This window comes from Daphnia pulicaria, chromosome 8, assembly GCF_021234035.1.
Source record: "Daphnia pulicaria isolate SC F1-1A chromosome 8, SC_F0-13Bv2, whole genome shotgun sequence".
Classification (NCBI taxonomy): Eukaryota; Metazoa; Arthropoda; class Branchiopoda; order Diplostraca; family Daphniidae; genus Daphnia; species Daphnia pulicaria.
In genome coordinates, this window is record NC_060920.1 from 6405365 (window position 1) to 6432331 (window position 26967).

At 40.7% G+C, this 26967-nt stretch overlaps 5 protein-coding genes and 1 long non-coding RNA gene across 18 annotated transcripts; 4 read left to right on the top strand and 2 right to left on the bottom strand.

The window, feature by feature from the left end:
- Positions 1-2743: 2743 nt before the first annotated feature.
- On the top strand, positions 2744-4043 carry LOC124352504. The gene is made up of 4 exons (XM_046802032.1): positions 2744-2946; positions 3006-3190; positions 3255-3644; positions 3707-4043. Exons 1-4 carry the CDS (start codon positions 2931-2933, stop codon positions 3929-3931), a joined length of 816 nt encoding a protein of 271 aa, XP_046657988.1. The 5' UTR covers positions 2744-2930; the 3' UTR covers positions 3932-4043.
- Positions 4032-6317, bottom strand: LOC124352503 (microspherule protein 1-like). Its single transcript, XM_046802031.1, has 10 exons — positions 6073-6317; positions 5875-5999; positions 5696-5802; positions 5521-5628; positions 5235-5453; positions 5028-5166; positions 4837-4963; positions 4614-4770; positions 4342-4557; positions 4032-4274 (listed from the first exon to the last, which is right to left on the bottom strand). Exons 1-10 carry the CDS (start codon positions 6192-6194, stop codon positions 4185-4187), a joined length of 1410 nt encoding a protein of 469 aa, XP_046657987.1. The 5' UTR covers positions 6195-6317; the 3' UTR covers positions 4032-4184.
- Positions 4461-5106, top strand: LOC124352505. The gene is made up of 2 exons (XR_006921463.1): positions 4461-4552; positions 4632-5106. It is a non-coding gene; the product is annotated as an uncharacterized LOC124352505 (long non-coding RNA).
- A 995-nt stretch (positions 6318-7312) lies between the features above and the next one.
- LOC124352546 (formin-like protein 20) lies at positions 7313-17490 on the top strand. Of its 6 annotated transcripts, none has more exons than XM_046802078.1 (4): positions 12095-12781; positions 14258-14344; positions 14650-16341; positions 16426-17489. In XM_046802078.1, exons 3-4 carry the CDS (start codon positions 14652-14654, stop codon positions 16554-16556), a joined length of 1821 nt encoding a protein of 606 aa, XP_046658034.1. In that variant the 5' UTR covers positions 12095-12781; positions 14258-14344; positions 14650-14651; the 3' UTR covers positions 16557-17489. The 6 variants fall into 6 exon arrangements, with proteins under 6 accessions (XP_046658031.1, XP_046658033.1, XP_046658030.1 ...); XM_046802080.1 differs by having other exon boundaries at positions 12150-12781; positions 16468-17478; XM_046802075.1 differs by lacking the exon at positions 12095-12781 and adding an exon at positions 7313-7617 and having other exon boundaries at positions 14650-17490.
- Positions 17491-19428: 1938 nt separating this feature from the next.
- Positions 19429-24970, top strand: LOC124311820 (cullin-associated NEDD8-dissociated protein 1-like). Its single transcript, XM_046776179.1, has 20 exons — positions 19429-19605; positions 19725-19894; positions 19963-20131; positions 20207-20544; positions 20622-20838; positions 20904-21002; positions 21072-21180; positions 21248-21426; positions 21484-21605; positions 21672-21855; positions 21919-22096; positions 22156-22384; positions 22469-22734; positions 22825-23129; positions 23182-23631; positions 23694-23822; positions 23910-24075; positions 24148-24323; positions 24392-24499; positions 24577-24970. The coding sequence occupies exons 1-20, from the start codon at positions 19564-19566 to the stop codon at positions 24664-24666; spliced, it is 3726 nt and encodes a 1241-aa protein (XP_046632135.1). The 5' UTR covers positions 19429-19563; the 3' UTR covers positions 24667-24970.
- LOC124311840 (GTP-binding protein Rheb-like) lies at positions 24581-26403 on the bottom strand. Of its 8 annotated transcripts, none has more exons than XR_006910244.1 (8): positions 26246-26403; positions 25988-26107; positions 25856-25927; positions 25581-25788; positions 25376-25505; positions 25200-25296; positions 25078-25141; positions 24581-24962 (listed from the first exon to the last, which is right to left on the bottom strand). XR_006910244.1 is itself a non-coding variant. In XM_046776218.1 (7 exons), the coding sequence occupies exons 2-6, from the start codon at positions 26040-26042 to the stop codon at positions 25204-25206; spliced, it is 558 nt and encodes a 185-aa protein (XP_046632174.1). In that variant the 5' UTR covers positions 26043-26107; positions 26246-26403; the 3' UTR covers positions 25048-25141; positions 25200-25203. The 8 variants fall into 8 exon arrangements, 4 of the variants coding, with proteins under 4 accessions (XP_046632174.1, XP_046632170.1, XP_046632172.1 ...); XR_006910245.1 differs by having other exon boundaries at positions 24581-24996; XR_006910242.1 differs by having other exon boundaries at positions 25078-25296.
- Between the last annotated feature and the right edge of the window lie 564 nt (positions 26404-26967).

Sequence of the window (26967 nt, forward strand, 5' to 3'; positions counted from 1 at the left end):
GGGTCAGACAAAGCGGCAAGCGGGGCACAAAGCCTGAGGCTCTCTAGCAGATAATAAATTCCAACAATGGCTCAGTTGCCAGATGGAAACAAATGTCAAAAAGATGACGAACAGCCCTATAGCTTTTCAATTTTATCTCAGACGACATCTTAAGTCCTTATAGTATAGTCATTTTAGCTGTTGTACCTCAAACAATTAGTAATTAGAAGTTTTATTAATGAGCACTATTTCTATCTACTTTCTAAGTAAGTGTGTAAAACAATTCAAAAATCGTACGTAGGGATCACATATAAATTTTCTATTAAAAATTAGAAAATAAGAAATGGGGGTCTAATTTTAAATATTTTTTGGTTTTTATTACATGTAATCAAACTGTATGTGTTAATAAACGTGTGTTTCTAATTTAAATGTTTTTAGTGTAGATTTACTTTTTTTTATTTTAAAGTTACTGAAATTGGTTTCCGCGTCGAAATTTTTTCGCCGTGTTTAACATAGCGCCTACGCGTCTTGTTAAAATTGATGCTACATAAAAACTAAATAACCTAAAAATCCCCAAATAGTCTAGTTTTGTAGCCAATATAACCTTTTACTCGACTACAACTCTACAATTGATTGTTATTGTTATTGATATCAAAATGTGTCTGCTAGCTTTTTGAATTTTTGTATAACAATAACAATAGGTTTCAATTGTAGAGTTGTAGTCGAGTAAACGTTGCAGCGCCCCCCCCCCCCGAAAATGTCACCTGGCGGGTGTGTTGTAAAAGCAACTTGAATTTTGCTGAATTTGGAAAAACCTAAAAAAGGGTAGTTTTTTTTGTAATGTGAATAACTTTTCTACTGTGCTATATTCATAAGATATAATTAATACAAAGTAAACTAGGTTATATTGGCTACAAAACTAGACTATTTGGGGATTTTTAAGTTATTTAGTTTTTATGTAGCATCAATTTTAACAAGACGCGTAGCGCCATAAGCGCCGTGTTAAAACACGGCGAAAAAATTTCGACGCGGAAACCAATTTCAGTAACTTTAAAATAAAAAAAAAGTAAATCTACACAAAAAACATTCAAATTAGAAACACACGTTTATTAACACATAAAGTTTGATTACCTGTAATAAAAACAAAAAAATATTTAAAATTAGACCCCCATTTCTTATTTTCTAATTTTTAATTGAAAATTTATATGTGATCCCTACGTACGATTTTTTAATTTTTTCACACACTTACTTAAAAGGTATGTAGAAATAGTGCTCATTAAAAAAAGTTCTAATTATTAATTGTTTGCGGTACACCCCCCTTTTTCGGCTAAAATGACTATACTATTACTCCTTACCTCTGAAAGAGTTACCGAGTAATATTTCTCACTGACTTACGAAATCAAACGTAAATTTGATGATAAATTGATGATCACGAAAAGCGAAAAAGCTATCAATCATTAAAAGTATCTTTAACTTTGGCGATAAAAAAAAACGACCAAGAAAAAAAAAATTTCCAGGGCATGTCATAGTCACAGACTCTGGAGACCGAGTGCGATAGCGTCTTTGGACACTAGAGCGCACTGCATATTTGAAGAAAAGTGGAGTTCTACTGTCGGGCATGCGAATAATTTTTCGTTGGAGTTCTAACGAACATTTAAGATATTTAAAATTCAATGGAGTTATATTGTCGAGCATGAAAATAATTATAGAATTAATGGAGTTCTATTGTCGCGCACTGGTCTATTGTCGGGTATTTTAATTAATATTTTAAAAAGGAGTTCGTATTTCTTTGGAATTCTACTGTCGCATACAAAGAAATTTTGGAAAATATTAAAAATATTGGGGTTCTTTTGTCGGTGGAGTTCTACGGTCGCCATACCGGTACATCAAACATTCATGTGTTCATTCACTCATATTTTTTTTTACTGGCCTGAAAGTCCCCAGACACTGGCCTGAACGTCACACATCCCAAACAAAATAGTTCCATATTCCTCCATCTCGCCCAAAAAAATTAACACATTTAATACGAGAACGTCAACGCCTTTCCATTTTGGTAAAGGCAAGAAGTAAAAATAGAAAACAAATATTTTGTGTATACATATACCTCTAACCTCTTTCAAACAGGCGCCATCTGCATGGTGTATTAGTATGGTGGGGGGAACTTATGGTAGGAATCGGCTATCTCGGCTGAAGCCAGTGGTCACCTATGATCAGCGCTGCCTGGTGGACAATTGGGTGAACTATGAGCTATAAACGGTTTGAAAATTTTCCAAGTCCCATTGCACTTTGCTTATGTACTTATAAAGCTATAAAATCGTAAAAAATGAGTCAATAACAGTAATTAAGTATTATTTTTCCAGCTTAAATTATTTCAAAATTAATAGGCAACAAAAATGAAAAAAAAACAAATGATGTAATTGGTATTCGAATTTTTCTATCTTGGTATCGTAGCTCGTTTCGATAACCACTACGACAACCGATTGATGTCTGCTATCGAAAATGTTAAATATATATACTATTTTACAGACGAATATTTTACAAAAGATTATTATTTTGTTTCATAGAGGGCACCGACAATAGGTGACCAGCCCTCCAATTGGCTGTTAAGAATTTTTACTTTTCACTAAGCTCCGCCTCTTGTCCGGAAACTGGCTTCATTCGAGATAGCCGATTCCAACCAAAGTTCCCCCACCATACTAATACACCATGCCATCTGTTTGCGTGAAAGTACGCTCACGGACGGGAAGACAAGCTAACCATATGGCACTGCCGCACCTCTGGGTTTCACAATCACAACTTCAGTCAATTATTCATATTGCCAATTCCTGTCAGCAGAGTCTTGAAAACCTCAGTGTCCCATTTTTCAATTTTCTTTTGAACGCTGCACGGTCTGTCCTTGCATTTGCAGTTTCTCTACTTCAACTTCGTCCAGCTTAATCCATAATCAAGCAATGGCTTCATCGAACAGTAATTGTTCAATCGAATAACCTCGTCTGCAAACTACATTGGTCATTATTTGGAATTAGGTGAGTGTTGCGCTGCCCGGTCAGTTCATCTCAGATTCCAACCAGACGACGAGTGCGTCGACTTGTTCTACAACGAAGTCACGGTAGAAAGAACAACATCCGGGTCTTACTTCATGGTGTGCGGTTGGAGCTGTGGCTACTTTGGGATTCAGCAGCTGACCGACGATATGAAACATAACAATAAGGTCATTTGTTTCCTCCAATTGTTCTAAGTTTCAATTGAACACTTTCTATGTTTTGCGAGACTAGATTGCGCTATTTTCTGTCTGGGATCCGATAACTGGCGACGATCCCCATCGAGTAAACCCGAGTGACAGAGTTGTGGTGGAAAACGTCGGATGTGGCGTCCAGGTAGACCGTTTTGGTGGTGAAGGAACCGGAGCCAAATTGATGGCTCCTTTGCCGTGGAAATTGGACGAAACTGTGGCCTGTTTCGTCCAAGCACATCGAGAAGGACATCTTTCCTGCTATACCGGCTGGATTAAACGTCCAGGAACGGACGACTGGTGGCGTTTGGGTACGTTGAAAACGCGAGCTGGAGGTATTCTCCTGAAACATTTGTACTCGTTCATCGAAGACTTTCGCCGAGATGTTTGCAGCGCCCATCAGAATCGACAAGCCTTATTCGGCAATGGATGGGTATCAAATCGTCCATTGCACTAGAGATCGTAATATTTTCATTTCATTCTTTCTAACTGCAGGTGAGGGTCGGGGAAAAACATCCAACGCGATGGCGACCTCTTTCCACGGCTCACTTCACGGCATCGGACGCTGAATGGGAGGCGAAAGAGACCATCGACGCCGGCACTTGCACCAAGGGCTTCTATCTAAGTACGGGTGGGGATGTTTGTTCTTCCATCGACATTGGTTGTCGGATCGACTGCAGCCACATCCACTGCACGCCACCGACACTACCGATACCTTAACTCACCTATCGTATGTACCAACGCAACAAAATAAGCATAACATTTCTTTTCTGCTTCTTCAATTCAACCAATGAAAAAATGTGAGAAAAATACAAGTCGATGAGTGACTGAATTAACGAACTTCGCTGCGCCATGACGACAAGCGGAAATTCGCAACTTGTATTACATTGCACGGCTAGCATGTGATCGAACAAACAGATTCCGGTATGGTGGGGAGTAAAGAGTCGAGCGTTTTGCATCATTGTTTTGCTTATTAGATTGGAGCGTTCCCTCGCGCAGCTTCTGTCCGGATTGCATTAATCAACTCTTGATTAATGAGAAACACAAACTTCAATCCGGCAATCTAAATCAAACAGAAAAGCATGAGTGAATAAAAAATAGCTAAATAAAATTTCTAAGTATTTGTTTACCTCTAAGACACAATTATTGGACAGTTTACTTCGGCTTCCAGATAAGACTGGTTTACCGTCAACAAAAAATGGTCTGCGACCTTCGTTACTGATAAGGAATTCACCGGACGCTCTAAGTTTAAGGACCCCCTGGCGTCTTGAGATCTTCCAGGCGGGTCCTTCCAGAGACAAATCAATGTCAACTGTGCCACCAGCAGTTGTTCGACCAAATGTAACCTATTAAATAAATGTGTCAGCAAATGCAATTGAAAAAAAAAATTTTTTTTTTTTACCTCTCTGGAACGCATAAGATATCGAACAAGCCTTCCACGGAGTACGGCAAGAGTCTGCGCGTCGAAATCTGGAGGACTGATGCCCGTTACAGCCTCGACGAGGACTTGCCAGCGTCCGACTTCATTCTCCAACTGTTTTATCTCCGTTTTGGCCAACCTATGAGTAAGAAAACAAACGTTTGAAGATTGAACGAGTGGAAGCAAGACAGCTGTTATATATTACCGATCATTTTGTGCTAATTCGGCTTCGAGAACTTCGTCACGTTCCGTGCTCACCAGTTCAGAATCGCGTAATAATTCGTCGGCGTCAGTGAACGAGACGACGTGATCACTTTTAGGGAGTGGTTGAACTAAGGAACCCAACATATTCCCCATTATTAATCTTTCCTTGTTAATTAAAACAGAGAAACTTACCAGACTGATCAGGTAGCAAGTGATACTGTTTCATAAGTTGCCAATGGGCTTGAAGTGCTTGAGCTGTACGGGCCGCGTGGAAAACTGTTGCATTATCCTGAAGCAGTTTTTCAAAGGTTTCCAATGTTGGCTGGCTGGTCTATAAAAAGATTTGAATGAAAAGATGTTTTCTTAGAAATATATGAAAAATTAAAATAAGCGTCGTACTGAAGATGTGGTGGCAAGTAATTGTTCCTCGGCTTTGGTGTACAGTGCTTTAGCTTGAACGGAAGCCACGGTTTGTGGATGTAGGTTTCTCAATGCGGCTAGTGCCAATCGTGAAACCGACTTGTCGTAAAGCAGAGCATACCAGCGTTCAGTGATTTCAGTTAGAGTGAAGTGACAAGAGAATTTTACACCTCTGTGAACTGCAAGTAAGTCACCAGTCTGCAAAATCATACATATTAATAACTTTTAGAATGAGAATCAACCAACAAAGTCCATCTTGGGGTACCTGCTGAACAGCTGTAATAAGGGAGAGATCATCGGTGGGTTTCCAGCGACCAAGATCTTTGGTTGCTGTTGGCTGAGAAGCTCTTGGTCTCCTAGGTCTTCGAAAAGCCTAATGCAAAATTGTGATTGAAGATGCATGTCACTGTTAAACTGTAATAAACTATTTGTTGACTCACTTGTTTAACTTTACTGGCCTTTCTTCTTGTCTCTTGTAAAATGGAAGGCAAATTGACCATACTGTTGGAGGGAATGACTGTTGAACTTGAAGTAATCCCTTCATCAACTGTGATATCATATTAGACTGTGACATCATTTGCTCATCACAAATGAAAGATCTGAAAGGAAAAAAACCCACCACTGATAGAAAATCTGCTCCTGGTACCACGTACAGGGATTGGAGTCAAATTTGAACCTCCCATATTGAGACTTGATTCGACGAGCTCATCGTCAAACTTTCTTCGTTTGATAGAGCGAGTAGAACTGGTAAAAAAAAATGAAAGCATTAGCAACGTGGCTTCATGATAATGTTGGTGTTGATTCGGCTAATGCAAACCTTCGTCGTTGATGCTGGGCATTCAGACTCGAAGGGCCAGCCATTCCTCCTTGGATCTCCTCCTCTAACTCGGTATCAATTTCTGAACCGGCTTTTGGAGTGAGCGTTTGTAATGAATCCATAATGATTCTTTCTCAAAAACGCGCCAAACAATACGACACAGAAACGTACACACAAGTTTTACAATGTAACAGACGACAAACAATCGTGAAAATATCACAAAATGCTGTCGTCGATTTTACAGCCCCTTGCGGCTTCGTCTGAAATGTAATCAATTCTGAGCGTGTACGCCATCTAGCGGTATAAATTGAATACACAAAGTTTAAATTTAAAATCTAGATACCGCACGTATTTAAAAACTAGGGTAACGCCTTCTTGGCTTCTCCTTTCATCAATAATGAATAAATTACAGCCTGTTTTGAGGCTGTATGCACAAGGTATCAAAAGACCTTTACAATCCCGCATCTACCTAACCTGCATCGCCTGCATCCTGCAGACAGACGTTGAGAAGTAATCTTTAGATAATCCATGTTCTTGTGATGGTTAGTTCTTGTAATAATAAGGTGCATAGTCTACTATACGAATATGATTTTGACAGTTTTTCACGTTTTGAATTTACTAATGGGTTCTCAGAAATTTCATGTTCATTACTTAAAATTCATCATGAATTTCTAACGATGATGAGGCAACAGGTTACATAAAATCCATAATCTGGCGCGTTTACTTTTCGGTTGTTTTTAGATTTTTGTTGTGTCCACACACCGTCCAGGATTTGGTTAATCAGTAAGCAAAGACAGTCGATAAGATCCCATAAAACTTCAGGCCATCTGATTAGCAGATTATCACACCTGAAGTGACGCAAATGCATTAAATTTTGTGTTTTCAGCATCGATATGATATCTGGTTTGACTTTCTACGACGCAGCAAATATCTCTTAAAAATTGGCGCTATCTGAAGAGAAGTTTCCTTCTCTCAAGTTGTTTATTATAAGTCTAGCTAGCATCCATTTTACATAGACGTTTGAGAGAAGTCTTGGGAGCAAGTATAGTCTATAGTCACAGACAACATGCATCATAGCGTTTCATACCCCACATCCCTCTCAGATCAAAGCTCAGCCTAGATAAAGACAAGCATGGCTGACGAAAGATGTAGGGAAAGATAGGGCAAGATAAGTCGTAGCTATAATGCCCACGCACTGTATACGACGAGTGTCGCTCACGTTTTGTCGTTCTCTCGCTTACATAATCGTGAGCTCACCGGGTAGGCCTATATCCGCCCAACATTTGAAAAGTTACCGGTGATGAATGAAAAATAGATAAAATCTGTCGCCTCGAAAGATTTCCTAAATGTTACACTCCGGGCTATTAAAACTTACCGTGTCTATTTCATTTTCTTTCTCCTTATCTTTCATCTCGAAATTGTGAAAGCGCCTATACAGTCTTACAGGTTCTTGAGCTGGAAAAACGCTGAGAGAGAAAAAACATGAAACCAGTATAACGTAATTAACGGTGAACGGCTACCGGAAAACGATCTGCACCATACCAGGTAAGAGCTTGCCAAGAAATTTTCGTAAAAAAATAAATGTAAGAACTTTTCTTGTTTTGGTTCAAGAAGGGAAAATCAAGTCAGTTGCAAAAATCTCTCTAGCACGTTCTCTATACGCACGTATTTATGATGACTGAAATATTCTTATCCCAATGCTGTCTGGTCAAAATATCAAAGTCCAGGCTGTACTCGCTGTACCGTTTGACACCGAAACTGAGAGCCATGGGCTAAAATGTCGGATAGGTGCAGCGTGCAGGCATGTTTTGCCGTCGTCACAGACTTACTATGTCAACTTTCGAGTGTACAGCGTGTTCTTTTGGTTTGGCTTTCTGCCTGGAAAAGGGTACAGAAAAGGGTAACGTGCCTACCATATATTACTTATTTCAGCGCTGAACCATGTTTAGATATTGACAACTATCTTGTCGAGTTAAAAAACGACTTTCTCCTCGAAATTCAAAAATTCTGTCCAACACGTCAGAAGTCAAAGAAAAAATTGTGACACGCAACAAAATGCCTTCTCGATGTTTTTTGTAGTTTTACACGGCGTACGTCTTGTTACCAACTAGATGCTGCTGTTCTGTCCCAGCCGTTCTTGGAATGTTTTTGTTTACCGTAGCTACTTCCTGCATATGCTTGTCAAATCGAATCACGCATTATCTTTCCTGTCTATCTTTCTATTCGGCGAAATGTGTTGTCCCTTTAACGAGCGGAAACTCTGTTGATTGACTTTCTCTTTGGAAAGGCAATTTTTTAAAAACAACGATTGCTACCTTAAATAGGTGATTAGTAGGGACCAAACGTCATGGTCAGTTAGCATAATTCTGGCCCACGTCATTTATTATGTCCAGTCCGAGATTAGCCAACAAAAAAATGGATATATACAAAAAAATCTTCCATAAAATTAAAAAAGCACATCGCGTGTTTGCGTCTGAACACTGGCCACTTAATTATTTCACGCTTTAGTTTTTTTTCTTTTTCGGATCACTTCATTTGAAAGTCTCTTGTTTTGTTTTCCCCGTGTGCTTCCATATAGGGGCTACTGGGGCCACTAGCACAGCAGCTTCTTATAGCGATGGCATACTTTCGACGTCAAAATCTTCAAAAGAAAAGTGGAAGATTGCTAGAGTCAGATCAGATTCGTATATTAATAACAGGTTTGCAGTCTCACAGGGATCTCCGAAACGGAAAGCCATGTTGATTAATAACTCTGTTTTGGCCGCGGCCACAGGGGGGAATCTTTCGGACAAAAACAAGACCCCACCCGTGTTATTAGGACGGTTAGCTGATTTTGGATGATGGGCTACGCTCGCGTATTCAATCTCTCGCGGATCCTTGTGCTTCATCGGTTATAACTATTGGGCTACTTTGAAAGTGTGCTGGCATTCACATCGCGGCGGCACGTAGTCATTCTTCCTGTCGGGGGGTTCGAGGTCGCCCTGAATTTTGAATAGATTTTCAGACTATTGTTTATAAGAAGAGAAATATTAGACCTTATTCACAATGCCATGAGTTTCCATCCTTCTGGGCTCGTGGCCCAACTGGCGTACGTGATGTGTAGCACGCTCCCTCATCCAGTTGTTCGTCGTTGTTCGTCATCCAAGTCAAAGATTGCTATCGAGTGAGCGGTAGGTGGAATCCACTGGTTACCTCATGCAGATTCCGACGGGTTTATTAACAACATATAGGCGCTACGGTTGGGTGCGTGTCGTTCGACACGGACACATCCAACCAACCGTCCAGCGGACGTGTTCGGTACTTTGCTCTGTCCTGCCTTATACAAATCTTCGTCTCATTTGGTCACTTGATCGTTCCTGCTGGTTCGATGGGTTCGCTTCTTCATAAACCTAAACCAGCCAAACTATTGGGAAGTGTCCAACAAGTTTTCTTTTTTCTTCAAGCCTTATATACGGCGTATATGTTTAAGGCTTTCGTTTTTTGTTGTTATTATAATCAAACTGGATACACTTGACAAGATGGGTGTTGTTACGCCAGATCCTCGATTGGCCCAGCACAGCAGCAGGAGGGCCTTTCGCTTTCATCTTTGTCCATCTTTCATCGCCTTGATCTGAGCTGGTATTCAGATCGCGAAAGAAAAAAATTTATAAATGAAATTAAATCAAGAAAATTAGGGAGACATGTCAATGCTGATGGCGTTACAAGGACAAGTTTGTACGTAGTTCCTCTGCTGGTTCCACGAAGGATATATAGCTATAACAAAAGACCACGCAACCGCAACCAATAACAGTCATGTCCAAAATATCAAATCAACAAACAACTAGGTTACTTTTGAGATTAAGTTTCCTTTTTGAAAGTGGTTCAAAATTATACTGATGTAGTTAAGCTTAATATATATAGACTGCAAGACTATTTGGGAGGGTTTGATTAACCTCCATTTTTGCCATAAATTTTTGCAGACAAAGTGATCGGACAGCTTGTAGCTTACCTCAAATTCTAGTTAAGGAGGTTGGTAACAAGTACCAGCAACAAAAAGCACACGGAAAACTTACATGTGCATGAAGAAAACCAAATTAGAAAAACGAGTTTTTTTTTTATTTAAAAAGAAAATAATATGGTGTCATTCTCGATCGAAAGAATACGATAAATGAAGGAGTTGTTGCATGAACACGAAACCTTGCATAACGCCATGCAAATGACCACACTGTAATCGCAGATGACTAACCTAATATATGATCGTGTCTGTTGAAAATTCTACTAAATTGGCCGACTGGTTGGTTTTCAAAGATTCACTTTGGTAGGAAATCTTTAAGACGGAGCAATATTCATTCCATATTCGTAGATAGTCCTATTTGCAATGGCCTATAATCTTATGCGTGAATTTTTCCCAAACGGCTGATGAATTATATGAGCCAAGATGAAGAGCAATTATAAATTCAAGATAATGTCGGGCAGCAACTTTTTGAAACTTGCTTGACAGCTGATTCTTTTAAATAGGGTCTTTTACGTGGAACGGGTCAGCAGTTGCGCGACAAAAACTCGGGGAAAAACCGCTACTTAAACTCGTACTACTATCGTACTGAGCACACCTGCAATTTTCTCACAATAACCATTAAACCTGCTGCATTTATCAAGATATATATGGCAATAATATAAAGGTGGTCATTACCATTTTAAAAGTTTAGGAGCAATTGAAACTCATTCGGGGGTACGCATAATTTATTGTACACCCTTTGCATAAAGCCTTGACAAGACTCGATCCTATAGACGAGAAGTGAAAGATATTCGCTGATTGATCATTGTCATAGCAATTTGAATAACTCCATCAGTTGGCAACCCGCCGATGTAAACCGGGCTCGGGAGCAGATTCTGACACTTTTCCCATTATTGGTGGACTATTTTACATACATTTATTGGGCATTCCAATCAGAGCAACCCGTTTTTGTTTTGTTTGTTTTTCTTTCTTCTTTTCGGGAACTCACCAACTTTCCTCAACTTGGAATGAAAACAAATTCGGCCACAAATTCAAATGAAAAATTGTGTCTTGGACTTTGAAACATTGAATCGTGTGTCATAGTCCTTCAACTTCACTCAATGTGCCAGAAGATGGATGCTATCTTATTGACAATCTTTTCAGGTCATCAGTATCTGTCTTTCTGAAACTTCGTATTTGATTACATCTGTAAATAATAAGTTTATCACGAAAGAAGAGCGAAAGGGACAACAAGTGGCTAGAACAATAAAAATGGAGACTTTGCCCAGCGCTAATACATAACGCTATAAACCGTTTTCTGTCATTAGTATAAGCTGCCAAATTATTCAAATGTTGTCCGTCCGTCGCTTCTCGTTCGGGATACGGAATCAGACAGCCGCGAGATGAAAGTGAGTTGGCCACGTCTGGCCGCTATTGCGCGCGATCTTTTCGCTCTTGTCCGTTCTTTTTCCGAGGAAAACCTAATTGCCGTCTATTTCGATCATTCCAGCCGCAATAACACAAGAACTCTTCTGCGAAAGAAGGAGCTTTCGATGCCGGTGGCGCATTATATGGCCACCATCATGAATTCATGACGCTATTTTGGAGGGGAAATTACATATGCATTTGGCTATGGCGCGCTATATCTCTGTCTGAAATCAGCACGAAGCTCAAGTCTCCGCCTAGCTGCTACAATCAATATTTTCGTCGGCACGACAACACGGCATGAATCTCGTTATCGCCCAGATATATATTTATTTGACTGCTGCCGAGAATGCCCGGTTATCGAAGTTGATTTGCATCTCTAATGCATGTGATTTGTCTCGCCAAAGTGCCAGGACGGGGGAAAAAAATCAAAATTCTATAGAAAAAAAAAGAACATTTTATTACCTAATATACATTGTGGAAAGATTCAAGAAAACGTTTCTCAAAAGTTCAAAGTGTTTCTAGGAAACGGTTAGTAATTTATTGGCTGTCAAGATTCCGACCGAAGCGCAGGACTGGTCTTTCAGGAGAAAATCATAATTCCAAAAGGGATAGAATGATGAAAAATATTTGCCCAACCAGTTCACAGTGCTATGCTCTTTTTTTTAGTTCTAATAGGTGACGCGTGCCAATAGTGCCATAATTCAGCTCTAATAAGCCGAAAGCAAACCCCAAAACGGCTCCATGCCATTCACTTTGGTATAAAATAATCCTGTAATTTCCAGCACCGCGCGCAACAAAAAACTTGCCACTGACAAATTCAAGGGTACATACAAAAAAACAGGTGCCAGTAATTTGTCTCGTCATAGGCAAAAAAGAGAAAATCATTTGATCTAAGCGAAAAAAAACAACAAACAATTAACTAAAGGTAAACACGTAAAGGTTGGGCACTGAATGAGTAACATTTCAAATAAAAAAAAAAAAAAAAAGGGCCGAAGCGAGGAATAAACCGGTCCTGGACGGGCTCTCCTTATGACCGCCATATATACAACATCCACGTTGAGAAGTGAAAGAAATGTTTCAAGTGCTATCCAGGCGCGCACGGGAGTCCGTGTCTGTGCAATAATCAGGTTTCTAGGGAAAAAAAAACCAGAACCCCCCCAAAACAAACGAACGGACGACTATCTAGCAGTAGTAGAGTATAAGACGTACGAGCGTTTTTTTCTTTCGTGCAGAACATGTTTGATATCTCTTGCGAGTTAATCCCACCGCCAGTAACTCTGTCTGGATTTCCGACCATCAGCAATTAAGGTAGGCGTTATATTGATTGATTGTATTACACACCATTCATCATAGCAGAGCCTAGCGCGCACACAAAAAAAGTGACAGATTCGTGCCTTTCGTGTTGTTAGAGCAGTTCCGCAGATGGGCTGATGTTATTTCGAATATGGGAGTTTTGTTCTACGAAAAGCTTACCCAACTTTGAATGATTGGATGTGTTACTATTTCCCTGTGGTCCGGAATATTAAAGGTGGATATTATTTTGACAACGGCGCTGCATTTTCTTGTAGAAAATGAAAACATGTTGAGAAGACATTTGAATGTCAATCCCGAACCCTGGACAACAAAGAAATCCGAAATTCGACCTGTTTTCTAGGAACTTGATGGTCAACAACTGCCAATGGCAACGGCGCTCTAACGGGGCAGGCGATGTTAGTTGCACTCCTCAATCTGTGAACTTGTCAATCTTTTGAGAAGAAGAGCTGTGATCACGCAGACTCAATCTTTTCGTCGTTTCTAATTGGAGGGAAGGAATAGGTACTACACTCAAATGGGGGGAGAGCCGAGCGTGATGGTTTGGGTCCCGTAGGAGATGCACTGTTACTGTTGCCCACAGGGCTACAGCCGCATCTAAATGGTACAGAAAAGTATAACAGGTATTCAACGGCATATAAGGGAAGCCCAAAAAATAAAATAGCCAGAAAAACAGGTGGACACTACCCCACATTACACTGCTCGAACGGGATGGATCCCTTTATAATATATTACATTTTATATCAACTGGAATGGCTGGTATGGAATTTGTTTTTATAAATTCTCTTTGTCCAAAAAGTCGAACCAACATCATTCAACTGTCGGGTAGATTTAGTAATCTGTCGGAATGAAATGGCAAGATCCCAAATTCTATTATTTAAGAATGCGAAATAATGTATATTCGGCGCATCTCAAGTATTTGGGAAATTCGGTACGCCCAAATAGTTTGTCGTCAAGTGCACAACGTTTAGCCTTGGGAGATGTTACAACCGTCGGTTGGCCAACAACAGCAGCATTTTGATTTTGAAATGAAACGTTCAAAAAGAACTGGATTCTCGCACGGAACCCACTCGGCGAGCTGCAGCGTATCGCAGGTGGTCACCATGGTGAACCATTCAGAGAAAACCCCTTCGACTGATGGTACTAACCAGAGGTATACACAGCGTGCAACGGCATTCACGATGACCCAGATCGTATATATAAGAGAAAATACAACGGAGACAAGGCGAGCAGGTTGCTCACTACTAACCCTTCCCATTTTTAAGGAGAAGAAGAAATGTTTTATTCTAAAATGAAAATCAAAAGTTTGTCTTTGGTTTCTTTCTCCCGGGGTTGGATTTCCCATATCGACTGCTGTATCAGCTAACAAACGTACGACGCAGGCTGTCATTGGGTCGACCAGCCAAGATAACAAAACGATAAGAGCTAATGCAGAGACAGTGAAATTCAGGTGTTATTATCTTGTTTCTCCAGAAGCCAACGAGAAGTCGAGCTCATTCCACGTAGACACACTCTCTTCATGCCTCATCACCAGCCACTGCAGTCCAACACATAAAACAGGTACGATATTTCTTGGCTTCATTTTCCTACTACCGTTTCCCTTCGTCGCACGCCCATCTCAAATTCAATTCACCCAAAAATTTGGTGTGAATACTCGATGTTTAACAATTAATTGATGCATTACAGCATCCAAAATATCCATAGCCGTCAAATAAGTTGTGTGACTTTTGTTATCTATTACATAGTCGAGAGATAAGAAACGATCGAGGCAGTTGAGATAAGAAATCAAAAGAGATGGATGACAGTTGACTGATTCGTTTTGTGTTTGCGCTTTTCCTCTCTCTCTATCTCTTTCTACACTTCAGACATGGAACAGCGCACCGTAACGGCCGTTACGGCCAAAATGACGACGGCCCAGTCGCGGATCCGCAGCGAACTTGGCAATTTCCCATCGGGCCCTACCAAATTCACTGTGGTGCACAGGCGGCCAGTCTTCTTCGTCCCTCCCCAGCAGCAGCAATCGCCGCAGCCCACTTCTGGCGCGTCAGTCTTGCTGGCCAACGCCATGTGTCGCTTCACTCATCACCCCGTGGCCGGCACTGCTCAAAAGTCGACCGCGCCCGAATGCAGCCGGATGAGTTCGGCAGCCATCGCGACGACAACAACAACATCTTCCTCGGGCTCCGTTCTAGTCAGCAGCCAGCAACAAACAAATGGAATTGGCAAACGGGCGGCGGCCGACGCTGTGGCCCGTCAAAATAGCGGCAGTGACATCGTCAAACCAGCAGCAGCCCGCATCAAGCCCATCTTGAAGCGTTCGCTCTCGGCCGACCACTTGGACAGTTTCCAACCTGTGCCGGCCAAGCGTCCGTTCCCCGTTCAGATTTGGTTCAACAATCCACCGCGAGGTCCGCGTCCGCTGGTTGCCACGGCTTTCTGGCTCGACAGTCCGCTGCACGACAGCCAGGCCTTCGTCTACATCAAACTGTTGGAAGCGTCCCAGGCGCGTCACTATCTCCAGCTGCAGAGCAAACCGCGCAAGTACCTTCACTTGACCAGCGGATGGATCGTGGTGATCAACAATCCACCGGCGGCATCTCGCAAGCCCGAACTCATGTTGCCACCCATGACGGTCAAACTGATGCCAGCACAAGTCAAACCGGTTATTTCCACCGCAGCGGCACAACGTCCATTACCGCAACAAATAACAGCAAAAACTGCGCAGCAACCGGTGTTGGTGGGGAAATCTGTCCAGCTGGTCGCAAATCAACCAACGTCACAGAACCAGCCATTCAAAAAGTCATCGACGAGTCAATTGCCACCTCCGCCGCCGCTCATCAGCCTGCGACCTCAGAGCCAAACGGCCCAGCCACAGCAGCCGACCATCCCGAAAAGAGAAATTGAATCGCCGCCTCCCCTTCAAGAGCATCCGCTGGAATTATGCAACAACAAGCGAAGCCGAAAACAGTCGACCGACGACTGCGATTCGCCACCGGATAGTCCTCGGTTAGTGATCAATCACTCGGCTCCCTCGTCTCCGCTCAATCTCGCCATGAACGGATTGAACTCGTCGATCCCTGCCACCTCCAATAACAACAACAACTCGCCAGCCATTGCGGCGGCGGCGGCGGCGACAACCAAGCGGAAGATTTCTCTTCCAACGCCTTTCACCCTGACCGAGAACAATAGAAGTCAGAATGAACCGCTGGATTTGGCTTCGCCAAGCCCTACGGCCGTTTTCAACCGAATGACTCTGACTGATATTCTGTCGCCCGCATCTCCTGCCACCGAGAATTTCCGACGTCGATTGATTCTCGTCCTACAGGTCCTCCTCGGGAAAAGGCGATTGCTCAATTTGGGCCACCCGGAAGCCTCTGTCGAGGAAATCCTAGCCAGAATACTGAAAAAGGCCGACGTCGTTCCAGCCAAGAGCTCCGACGTCCGTCTCAATTGGCTCAAGTTCCTGCGGCTCTGCGTCAAGAACGAGGACGCCTGGAAACGCGAAGGTTGGGACCGAAAATCGCCCGATGCCATCCTAGACGAAATCTACCTACAAGGTGAAACATACGCTAATACTACTACTACTCATTGGCCTATTTTTAATGACTGTGTACACTCTGCAATGATTTATACAACAAAAGAGACTTCAATGACTAACAAGATACACTGTGGATTTCATGCAGATGTTATCCCAATCCTTCGAAAGTCGGAGCCTTCCAGGCGAATCAACGAATACCTACAACAGGTTGATGACGAGAAAAACGTTACCTGATCAGCACAATTGTCTCATCGATCCAACAACGAGACAGAAACGATGACACGTACACTAACTCCCTGACGTATATGGCTTTGTTTTTGTCCACTTGTTTTTTCGTCCCCTTCTCGTTCAGGTTTCCGTGTTTCGAAAGTCAACAGATTTTGATTGCGCAAAAAAAAGATCAAATGAAAAAACAGCAACAACACGCAGAACTGCTCTCCTATATTTGAAACGAGCTAAATTTAAATGACAGTAGATTCGTTAGTTTTCCCAGTCTGCTGGGGATTCAGAAATCAGAAAATAACGAGTTGTACACTGATTGCCAAAACGAGCTCAACCAAAGATTTCCACTTAACTAATATATTGTGTCGCTGGTCCCTTTTAAAGTGTGTTTTTAATAGAATTGAAAGTTGCACGAAAAAAAAAAGCAACTATTATTTCTTGATTTATCAGTGAATGTTTCTCCCATTTCGCTTCGATGGTGGTAAAAATCGCCATCGTGGCCAGATTTCATCCTTGCAAACTTGTTGTGTAGCATACCTATCCTACACAGCGATTCAACCTTCTAGCAAAATTAAATTTGTGGGCTCTCCCCGCCGATGTATGTCTCTCTACTTGTAATAAATGAGATGAAAGAAATATGACGCTCGATCTCCACAATTTTCAATGCTTGAGAGCAACAATAATGGCATCTTCTGCCGGTTGAAGTGAACCCAAGTGCCATGTCCAAAACGACTGAGTCGATCGCAAGACCTACTTTTCCAAGTCGTCGGAGAGAGGGAGAGAGAGAGAGAGAGAGGTAGCACGAGCCAATAACGAGCCTGACGATTATGTCCTTGCTGTCGTTGTGAATAACAATCAATCAAATGAAATGTTGTCATTCTTTTCTCCAGCCCCTTGACTGGCTGATTGTGTAGCTTGATAGCTAAGAATGATACGAAAATGAGGAATGAAGGCTGCTCCGTCAAACCGTTCATCATCCAATTTTGAAACAGCGAGTCTGGTTGAGAATTTTCTTGAGGAGTTCACAATAAGATCAAAGCCGAAGAATTGACTGAGTGGTAGTTCAGCAGGTTCTGCCTTCGTTTCATATATGAGACAATCAAAACAAGTTTAAGAAGCTAGTTGTGAACTGGTATAGGAGTGAAGTCATAAGGGAACTTATTAAGTCAAAGATTGCTACATATTCCCATCCATAAAAGTGAATACTTCTTCAAAAACTGTGTACTGCCTTTATAAGTCGAAGGAAAATAGATGCTCTTATCTCAAATTTTACCCTATAAGTAAGAGGAATAAAACAAAAATCAGGTTGCTGGGTTCACAGGGAATTGATGGAGAGCGCGCGCGTGTGGGACTTGATCGGCAACTACAAATTAATTTATGGAAATGTTTCCTTGAAATAATTTGTTGAAGTCACGTAGGCCACATGTGGTCTACGTGACGTTTCTTCTCCAGGTAAAACATGCCAAAAATAAGAGTAAACAATTTTGCATCAACGAGAAAGGATTGAAAACTTGTTACTGTGGTAGGAGGGAACTTCAATCGACCAGTCGGTAGAAGTGATGGGACGGGATCAGGGACTAAAGAGATTTTGACAGCAGTCGACGCAGGTTCTATTTTGCTCCGAATCCTTCAAAAAGACTTGCTTATTGCTACTGCACAGAATAGGGCAGGAAAAGTAGAGAAATGTTTTTAAATTTTGTGGCCAGTTAAACCGTTTACTTTCACGATTTCGAAACTCTCACACCTTTCGTTTTTTTTCTTGTTCCTTCATTCACGGACCCGCATAGGAAAACACTAGCTAGCTGCCAAGAGATACCACGAAATAACCGTTAATGGAATTGAATCTTTTCCTAATGAGTGAGGAGACGAGAACACGCGATCTCCAGGCCTTTTGCGCAAGAGAGTATTAATTGAATTGAATCTCGATTTTTAGAAAAAGAAAAAAGGAAACGGAAAAATTATAATTTCCTAGATGCACCGTGCAATGAGGTTCAATTGAAATTTGGGGGTGTTAACATGCAGATCTCAAAGTATAAAAGGACCGAAGGACTTGTAAGTTAACTAAACTTTGTGACTTGACTGTCCGAATAGTAAACCAACCAGCACCCTTTAGGGGTAATTTACCTTTTTCGGACGGTAGCAACACAAAGTTAAAAAGTGGAACACATTTGCATTTGCTATCCTCATTATAACCTGGTCATGTTGTAATAACATCACCACAACAACAAGAAACATCTATTATTCACTAGTACAAGGTTATCTCCATAGCCAAAAAAATGAAATAACTAAATTTCTACGATAGGTGCTGATGAAGACTAGAAATTTTACAAAAGATTCCCGCTCTTCGATTAACTAAACCTTGGCCATGTGCATGGTTGGCCATGTGTCTCAATCGTGATATCGTTCTGATTTTCGAAACATCAGGATTTGATTTCTAACTAGGGCTTTCAAGTTTCAACAAGTTCTTTTCTTGGTGCTTTTAAATGGCTTAAAAAAGTTGCGATGCTCACATATACGAAAGAATACATTAGAATAGAAACCCATATCGCGATTGGGCCATTGAAAACCTGTCCCTGCAGAAGGTATTTCCTAATCGATATAACGCTCGCACCAGAAAAAATAATAACAAATCCTATCAAATTCGGCGGCGGACGGTTGAACGAGTCAGCGACCAAATAAATAAAAAAAAGGCTAGCCCTTCACTTAATTAAAGGAATTTCTCAAATCCGCAATTCACATGTAGAATCCTTACAAATCGTCATGTAAATTTTATAATAATAAATGAATAGGCCTATCTCATCTCTCCATACCCCATGGCCTACCCTGGCCTACCTTTTGGCTTTTCATTACGTTGGTTTACGTCTCATCAGTGCAGACTGCAGAAGAAACCAGAAGAGGCTTCTCTTCCTTCTTTTCTCTTCAACCGGCGAGTCAGCACATAACAGATACACACTCGATTGAAAAAAGAGACGTCGTAGTTTTTTTTTGCCTCTAACAATTCTGAATTCAAGGCTAAAGAATGTCGAACGTCTCGTACCATATCGCCAATCTTTTAGAAAAGGTCCCAATCTTAATGTCAATTATAACAAATCACTTGAAATGCTTGTTCTTCAATGAGCACAATGCATGCTCACTACTGTATCCAAACAGTCAATGTAATGCAAAAAAATTCACTTACAGATGGCTTCCAGCGATAAGGATTTCCGATTCATGGCAACCAATGATTTGATGGGAGAGTTACAGAAAGATTCCATCAAGTTGGATGATGACTCAGAGCGAAAGGTTGTTAAGATGCTTCTTCGCTTGTTGGAGGACAAGAATGGCGAAGTTCAGAACCTGGCTGTCAGATGGTATGTATAGTTAAACCAGAAATGTACAGAAATTCACTCAGCACTTATAATTTTTATTGAATTCACAGTCTTGGACCTTTAGTCACAAAAGTGAAGGATGTTCAAGTGGAAACGATTGTTGAACATCTTTGCACAAATATGTCATCAGACAAGGAACAATTAAGAGATATCTCTTCAATTGGTTTAAAAACTGTTATTAGTGAACTCCCTTTGACTGCATCTGGAATGGCAGCATCTGTAAGTTCTACAGAATGGCATATTTACTTTATTTTCTATTGATGTTTATAATGCTTTGGTTTGCTACCCAACCAGGTTTGTAAAAGAATAACAGGTCGCTTGAACACGGCAATTGCCAAGCAAGAAGATGTGTCAGTACAACTAGAGGCCCTTGATATCTTGGCTGATTTGCTTACCAGATTTGGTAGTCTCCTGGTCTCCTTTCACGAAGCTATCCGCGAAGCATTATTACCCCAGCTAGCTTCGCCGCGTCTTGCAGTACGCAAACGTACAATCCAGGCTTTAGGCCACTTGGTTATGTCGTGCCATCATACTCTATACGTGAAGATTATGGAACACCTTCTTGATGGTCTGGCCAAGAACTCTACCACTTCAACAACCAGAACTTACATTCAAGCAGTTGGTGCTATATGGTATCCAAACACTTGATCAGTTGACAACTTAATTGTTGCATCATAAATGCTAAATGTTTTCCTCTAATAAAAACTAGTCGACAAGCCGGTCATCGCTTTGGTGAGAACGTGGAGAGAGTGGTGCCGTCTCTCATTCAGTTCATTAACGTAGATGATGATGAACTCCGAGAGTTCTGTCTTCAGGCTTTTGAGGCACTCGTTCACAAATGCTCCAAAGAGATGACACCTCACATTGGTACTCTCACTGGTATCTGCCTGGAATTATTAGCCTATGATCCAAACTACAATTACGAAGTACGAAACATCAGTTAACATTTATTTGAATTATCGAACTTGTAGAGTAATAATTTTTGTTGTAGGAAGAAAACGGCGAAGATGACGAAGGAGATATGGAAACTGAAGAAGAAGATGAAGAAAATGAGGAGGAGTATTCGGATGATGACGACATGTCCTGGAAAGTGAGTAAACGATTTCATCATCGGAAGAGAGAAAAAAGAAAAAAAATGTATTTTATTTTTTCCCCTCAGGTACGACGATGTGCTGCAAAATGCTTAGAGGCGATTATCAGCACCCGCCCAGATTTGCTAATAGATTTTTACCGTACCATTTCTCCTGTGTTGATCGGTAGATTTAAAGGTTCGTAAAATTCAGTAGTTCTGATCAAAATTGGAACAATTAATCAAAATATTTCTGGCATTTTCAGAGCGTGAAGAAAACGTAAAAGCTGATATCTTCCATGCATTCATTGCTCTTTTGAAACAAACCAAGCCATCTGGATCTGTTCGCGACGATGGTACTGGCTTCGGCGCTAATCAAGAGATTTACAGCGTGTTGATGCAACAAGTCCCTCTCATTATTAAAGCCACCAGTAAACAAATGAAGGTAACGAAAGGTTCCCTTTAGTTCTTGGAATGGTAAATACTTACACTTTTAATCCAGGACAAAAGCCTAAAAACTCGACAAGGTGTGCTTGCCCTTTTGACCGAGCTAGTTTTGGTTATTCCTGGGTGCTTGAGCCCTCATTTCAGTCAGTTGGTCCCAGGAATCCTCTTCTGTCTCAAGTATTTTTTTTTTCCCGCCGGCATCGTCGTTACACACCGACCAACTAACTCTTTGATATATTACAGTGAAAGGAATGCGAGCTCTCCGATGAAAATAGATACTTTGCAATTTGTACACACGGTACTAATTCACCATCCGCCCGAAGTGGCTCACGAGCATATTGCAGCATTGTTGCCTTCTTTGTTGAGTGCTGTATCCGATCCGTTTTACAAGATCACATCCGAAGCTCTTTTGGTTCTCCAGCAATTGGTAAATGTTTTTGACTGAAATATTTATTTGCAATTCACTTTAAATGCTTCTATTTTTATAAAGGTGCGAGTGATGCGTCCATTGGATTCAGCCACCACATTTGACTTTACACCATACACAGTCTCCATTTATGATAGCGTACTAGTCCGGCTTAAAGCTGCTGATTTGGACCAGGAAGTCAAAGAGCGCGCCATTTCATGCATGGGTTTCATAGTTTCTCATCTGGGAGATCACCTTGCTGGTAAGAAATTAAAAATGATAAATTCTGCATACTTTTGAATTCACAACTTATTTGCTCAGATCAACTAATGGTATGCCTCCCCATCTTTTTGGATCGTCTTCGAAACGAGATTACCCGGTTAACGACAGTCAAAGCTTTAACAAAAATTGCTTCGTCTCCGTTACACATCAATATAAGCCCATTGTTGCCCGAAGCACTTCCAATTCTTGCGGGATTTTTGCGTAAGAACCAGCGGGCACTTAAACTAACTACCCTTGCTTTGCTCGATCGTATCGTCAACAACTACAGGTAATAACTTACTTAAAAGTTTTATGTTTTTCCTCTTGGTTCCCTTTAAGACTTATCTTTCTTTGTTTCTTTTTTTTTTTTTAGCGCTGCGCTAACACCGGAACTACTGCATGCGGTTTTGACCGAAATACCGCCTCTGCTGTCGGAATCTGATTTGCACATCGCGCAGCTAACCCTTCATTTGCTCACTTCTGTTGCGCGGAATCAGCGTTCGGCGTTTCAAACCGGTGGAGTTAATGGAGGCATTTTGTCCGAAGTCTTCAATCTTTTGCGCTCACCTTTGCTTCAAGGTGTGGCTCTGGGATCCCTTCTAGATTTCCTACAGGCTTTGGTCGAGTTTAATGCTCCGGGTTAGTGATTGTTTTTCTCTTAATTTCAACTGTATTACTTAGAAGACAACTTATTAACAATATTAACTGTTCACAACTTATTTCCATCAGGATCTGGTCTTGGCTACCGCGATTTGTTGATGTGTCTGATGAATTTGGCGTCAAAACCTGGTCTCCACAAGACTGCCCATCATTCTGTCGCCCAGGCTGTTGCTTCACTGGTTGTGACGCAACCTGTTTCTGAAGCTTTTACTTTGGTACAGAATTTTCTTCAGGAAGCTCAGAGACCTCATTCTGATTGGCAACACATCTTTGCCCTGCTCTGCATGGGAGAAATTGGCAAAAGAATGGATCTTCACCAAGTCCCAGGGTTGGGACAAGCAATCATCGATTCCTTTGGCCCACCAAATGAAGAAGTATTTCTAATCTTTTCTAACGTCAACATCAATCTATATCCGTTTTCTTTAGGTAAAATCTGCAGCTTCGCACGCCCTCGGTTCAGTAGCAGTGGGAAATCTTCCAGCTTTCTTGCCCTTCATTCTTACTCAGATTGAAACTCAATCACGGCGTCAGTATTTGTTGCTCCACTCGTTAAAGGAAGTGATTACTTCGCTGTCACTTGGAACCGAGGCCATTGCACAACTGCGCCCTTTCGTACCCCAAATTTGGGATCTTCTCTTCCGTCACTGCGAGTGTAACGAAGAAGGAACACGCAATGTTGTGGCGGAGTGTTTGGGAAAGCTTACTCTCACAGACCCAGAGGGATTGCTTCCACGACTTCGAGCAGCTCTGAACAGCCCTAGTGCGTTGATGAGAACCACGATCGTCACAGCAGCCAAATTCACAATTTCTGATCAAGTCCAGTCCATTGATCCTCTGCTGAAGCAATGTATGGGCGATTTCCTTCAAACCTTACAGGTAATGATCAATTTCATTGGGGTTGATTAGAACGGATCAGTATTTAATTGATTCTGTAATAGGATGATGACTTGAATGTGCGACGAGTGGCATTAATTGCCTTTAATTCGGCAGCACACAACAAGCCTTCCTTGGTCCGAGACTTACTCGATTCCGTTTTGCCTCAGCTCTATAACGAAACCAAAGTCAGAGTAAGTATTCTAGTGATGGAATCAATTTCTTAAAACTAAAATATGCTAAATTAAAAAAAAAAATTTATAACTAATTATAATTTTTAGAAAGAGTTGGTCCGCGAAGTGGAAATGGGTCCCTTTAAGCACACCGTTGACGATGGTCTTGACCTTCGTAAAGCCGCTTTCGAATGCATGTATACCCTTCTGGATTCATGTCTTGATCGATTGGATGTTTTCGAATTTTTGAATCACGTTGAACTGGGACTGAAAGGTTGGTGTTTTGTTTCTTGGAAAAAAAAAACGATGTTACTTACAGCTCGCGTTCATTTACAACTTCTTACAGATCACAACGACATCAAAATGCTGACTTATTTAATGGTTGCCCGTCTGGCCACGTTGTGTCCTACTGCCGTTCTTCAACGCCTCGATCGATTAGTCGAACCCCTACGAACTACTTGCACGGCTAGAGTTAAGGCGAATGCAGTCAAACAAGAATATGAAATGCAGAATGAACTTAAGGTGATTGATTTATTACTTTATAGAATCGAATCAAATGAATTGGTTATCAAACGAAATATTTAAAATAGCGATCTGCCATGCGAGCCGTGACTGCATTGCTGATCATTCCTGATTCGGATAAAAATCCACAACTTAACGAGTTCGTTCTGCATATTCGTTCATCACCCGATCTTCAGGTAACTAAATAACAACTGCCAAAAACCAGCACGTACTATTCGCCTAAACTTAAAATTTTTACACTTACCATTTTCAGACTCTTTTCGACTCGATCCAGAAAGATGGCTCCGGACATCATGGAAATGCTGCAGGTGGATCCAGTGATTCGAACATGGATTTAAGTTAAAGTGGTGTATAATTATGTATCTATTATCGAGAAAATCGGATCGGGGAATTGTCACGAATGAAACATTGTTTCGTTCTTTTCTTTGAAATGTCTATGGTGGATGAAAGGGAAGTAGGGGTACATGTATTAACCATTCTTCTTGAACGGATGCGTTGAACATTGTTTAAGTTCAGTTCCACTACGATGCACTTTTCAGCACGGTGTGTATCTTTTTCTGAGAAAAAAAGATCTGTTGCGTTATTTCATCTTTTCCCCCATGTCATTTTAGATATTCAAAATCGAGAAATACAACTTTCCTGCAAAATGTTAATCGTATTTAATGTTCAAAACCTAAATTTGGTGAACATCGTTTATACAAGATAAGAACCACTTACATAGACATAGTACAAATGATAAATGTATTTCGCTCACCATGAAAGCTTTTCAACGTTGCTTCACAAATCCAAGAAACCGAGAAAACGGTCGTTATGAAAAACTGCGTAATATTAGAAGGGAAAAAAATTGGCGCTGGTAGATTTGTCTACATTTCATACCCGTTCAGGACAGAACACAACTGCTCTTTTCGTTTCCATTACTGCTATCTGCTTTCTCCATTTCCGTTATCAGTCGGTTAAAAATTTCGCAGACAGACTAGAGATGAAAGGAAAAAAAAAAAATTCTTAATAGAAAGTACAATTTCAAATCTCCAAATGAATATTAATCAGCATACCTCGTGTGACCTAGCAGAAACTTCATAAAATGAGGCTTTCCAAGTGTCGGCAAGCCTTTTGCCCTCTTCTGTGCTGACTACTCTTTCACGGTGAAGGTCTGTTTTATTACCAACAATAACAAGAGGTATTCTATAATGATGAAAAGAAACTGGTTGTCAGACATAAAATTATTGAGTGATGAAATGCTACCTTAGAGAAACTTACGTGATTTTACCAGTCATATCCATAATCTTTTCTAGCAAAACTTGTAACAGCTCAAAGCTTTGAACTGAAGTAATGGAATATACAAGTACATAACCATGCATGTCCATTGAATGTTGAGCTGGGAAAATAGCATATTCATCTTGACCAGCAGTATCCACCAACTTTAGCTCAAAATCTTGCCCTCTTACTTTCCATGGTTTGGTGAAGGCTGGATTTCAGTCAAGACAAAAAAAAAATTAAACAGTGTTCCTTTACAACACAAACAAGGAGCATACTGTTTTCAATTGTAGGGTCATAAGAATCAACAAATTGATTTTCAACAAATTGGATGGTCAGTGAAGATTTTCCTAGGTAAATGAAAATTATAAAAAATAATCTAACATGATCTTTCAACTGCAACAACTTACCAACTGAGCGGTAGCCCATAATTGCAATCTTCCTCTGTTTTCTTTGAGGTGGCATGTTGGACTAGTATTTCCCAAGTTATGCAAGTATGAAAGTATGGCGAGTGCTTCTTACGTCATGCACTTCAAAATACAAACAACACTTATATTTCAAAGCTTATACTTTCAATAAGGAATGGTGAAAGAAATCAATGGCCACCACTTGCAACAGCATTTAAAAAATATTTTCATAAGGTACTTCATTAAGTTCATTATAAATACCAAGTAAGTTTAATACCTTCTTGTTCTGTGCTGCAAACGTTTCCTTTTAGATTTTTCTTTTGCAATACAAGAAAAGATTTTTACGGATCAAAATAACGTGTTTTCTGTTTAGTTAGTTGGACAGCTTCTTTACTGATTACAGCGTTGCAACAAGTACTGTTGTGGAGATAACAAATATGCGTATAAAATTTAAATAAAATATAAATAAATTAGAGTTTAAATTACAAATTTATAATACGTATTTTACATCTTAAATGAACTTTACGCTCAAATCTTAATAATATTACATGAAGAACCAAGAACGAGCAATAAAAAAATTTCAAAAAATACCAAACAGAGACTAGGACTGTGGCCCGGAGCTTACTGGGCGGGGTTTTTTTTTAATGGGTTGCGGTTGCCTAGAATCCTAGGTGGGTTTTTCTTCAAACACGGGTTGGAGCGGGTTGGGCCAACAGAGTAAATGGGTTCGGCCCGGGCCAATCCATGGGTCAAAAAATATTAACAGGATGGGTCACGGCCCGGGTTTTTAACGGGTCAATCATACTTTTTCATAATCTTTTCAGTCTGTTTATCAATAAATGGCAAAATTTCCTAACGTATAAAAATTGAATTTTTATTCTGTTTTAAATGAACCCCAAAAAAAAATTAATACATGAGAATTGATGTAAACAAACATACATCAATGAAACGAAAAGAAACTTGGAAGTAAGTGTTGGAAGTAA

Excerpts from the sequence above, each read along its gene's own strand:
- LOC124352504 (XM_046802032.1), top strand. Across the intron at positions 3,191-3,254 it reads ATATGAAACATAACAATAAG|ATTGCGCTATTTTCTGTCTG; the intron begins GTCATTTGTTTC and ends TTGCGAGACTAG. Across the intron at positions 3,645-3,706 it reads CCTTATTCGGCAATGGATGG|GTGAGGGTCGGGGAAAAACA; the intron begins GTATCAAATCGT and ends TTCTAACTGCAG.
- LOC124352546 (XM_046802075.1), top strand. The coding sequence starts at position 14,652 with ATGGAACAGCGCACCGTAACGGCCGTTACGGCCAAAATGACGACGGCC.
- LOC124352503 (XM_046802031.1), bottom strand. The coding sequence starts at position 6,194 with ATGGATTCATTACAAACGCTCACTCCAAAAGCCGGTTCAGAAATTGAT. Across the intron at positions 5,629-5,695 it reads AGGCCAGTAAAGTTAAACAA|GCTTTTCGAAGACCTAGGAG; the intron begins GTGAGTCAACAA and ends ATTTTGCATTAG. Across the intron at positions 4,771-4,836 it reads GAATTAGCACAAAATGATCG|GTTGGCCAAAACGGAGATAA; the intron begins GTAATATATAAC and ends TCTTACTCATAG.
- LOC124311820 (XM_046776179.1), top strand. The coding sequence starts at position 19,564 with ATGTCGAACGTCTCGTACCATATCGCCAATCTTTTAGAAAAG. Across the intron at positions 20,839-20,903 it reads ATCCAAACTACAATTACGAA|GAAGAAAACGGCGAAGATGA; the intron begins GTACGAAACATC and ends TTTTTGTTGTAG. Across the intron at positions 22,385-22,468 it reads CGTATCGTCAACAACTACAG|CGCTGCGCTAACACCGGAAC; the intron begins GTAATAACTTAC and ends TTTTTTTTTTAG.
- LOC124311840 (XM_046776218.1), bottom strand. The coding sequence starts at position 26,042 with ATGCCACCTCAAAGAAAACAGAGGAAGATTGCAATTATGGGCTACCGC. Across the intron at positions 25,506-25,580 it reads GATATGACTGGTAAAATCAC|AATACCTCTTGTTATTGTTG; the intron begins GTAAGTTTCTCT and ends TCATCATTATAG. Across the intron at positions 25,297-25,375 it reads TTTCTGCTAGGTCACACGAG|TCTGTCTGCGAAATTTTTAA; the intron begins GTATGCTGATTA and ends TTTCATCTCTAG.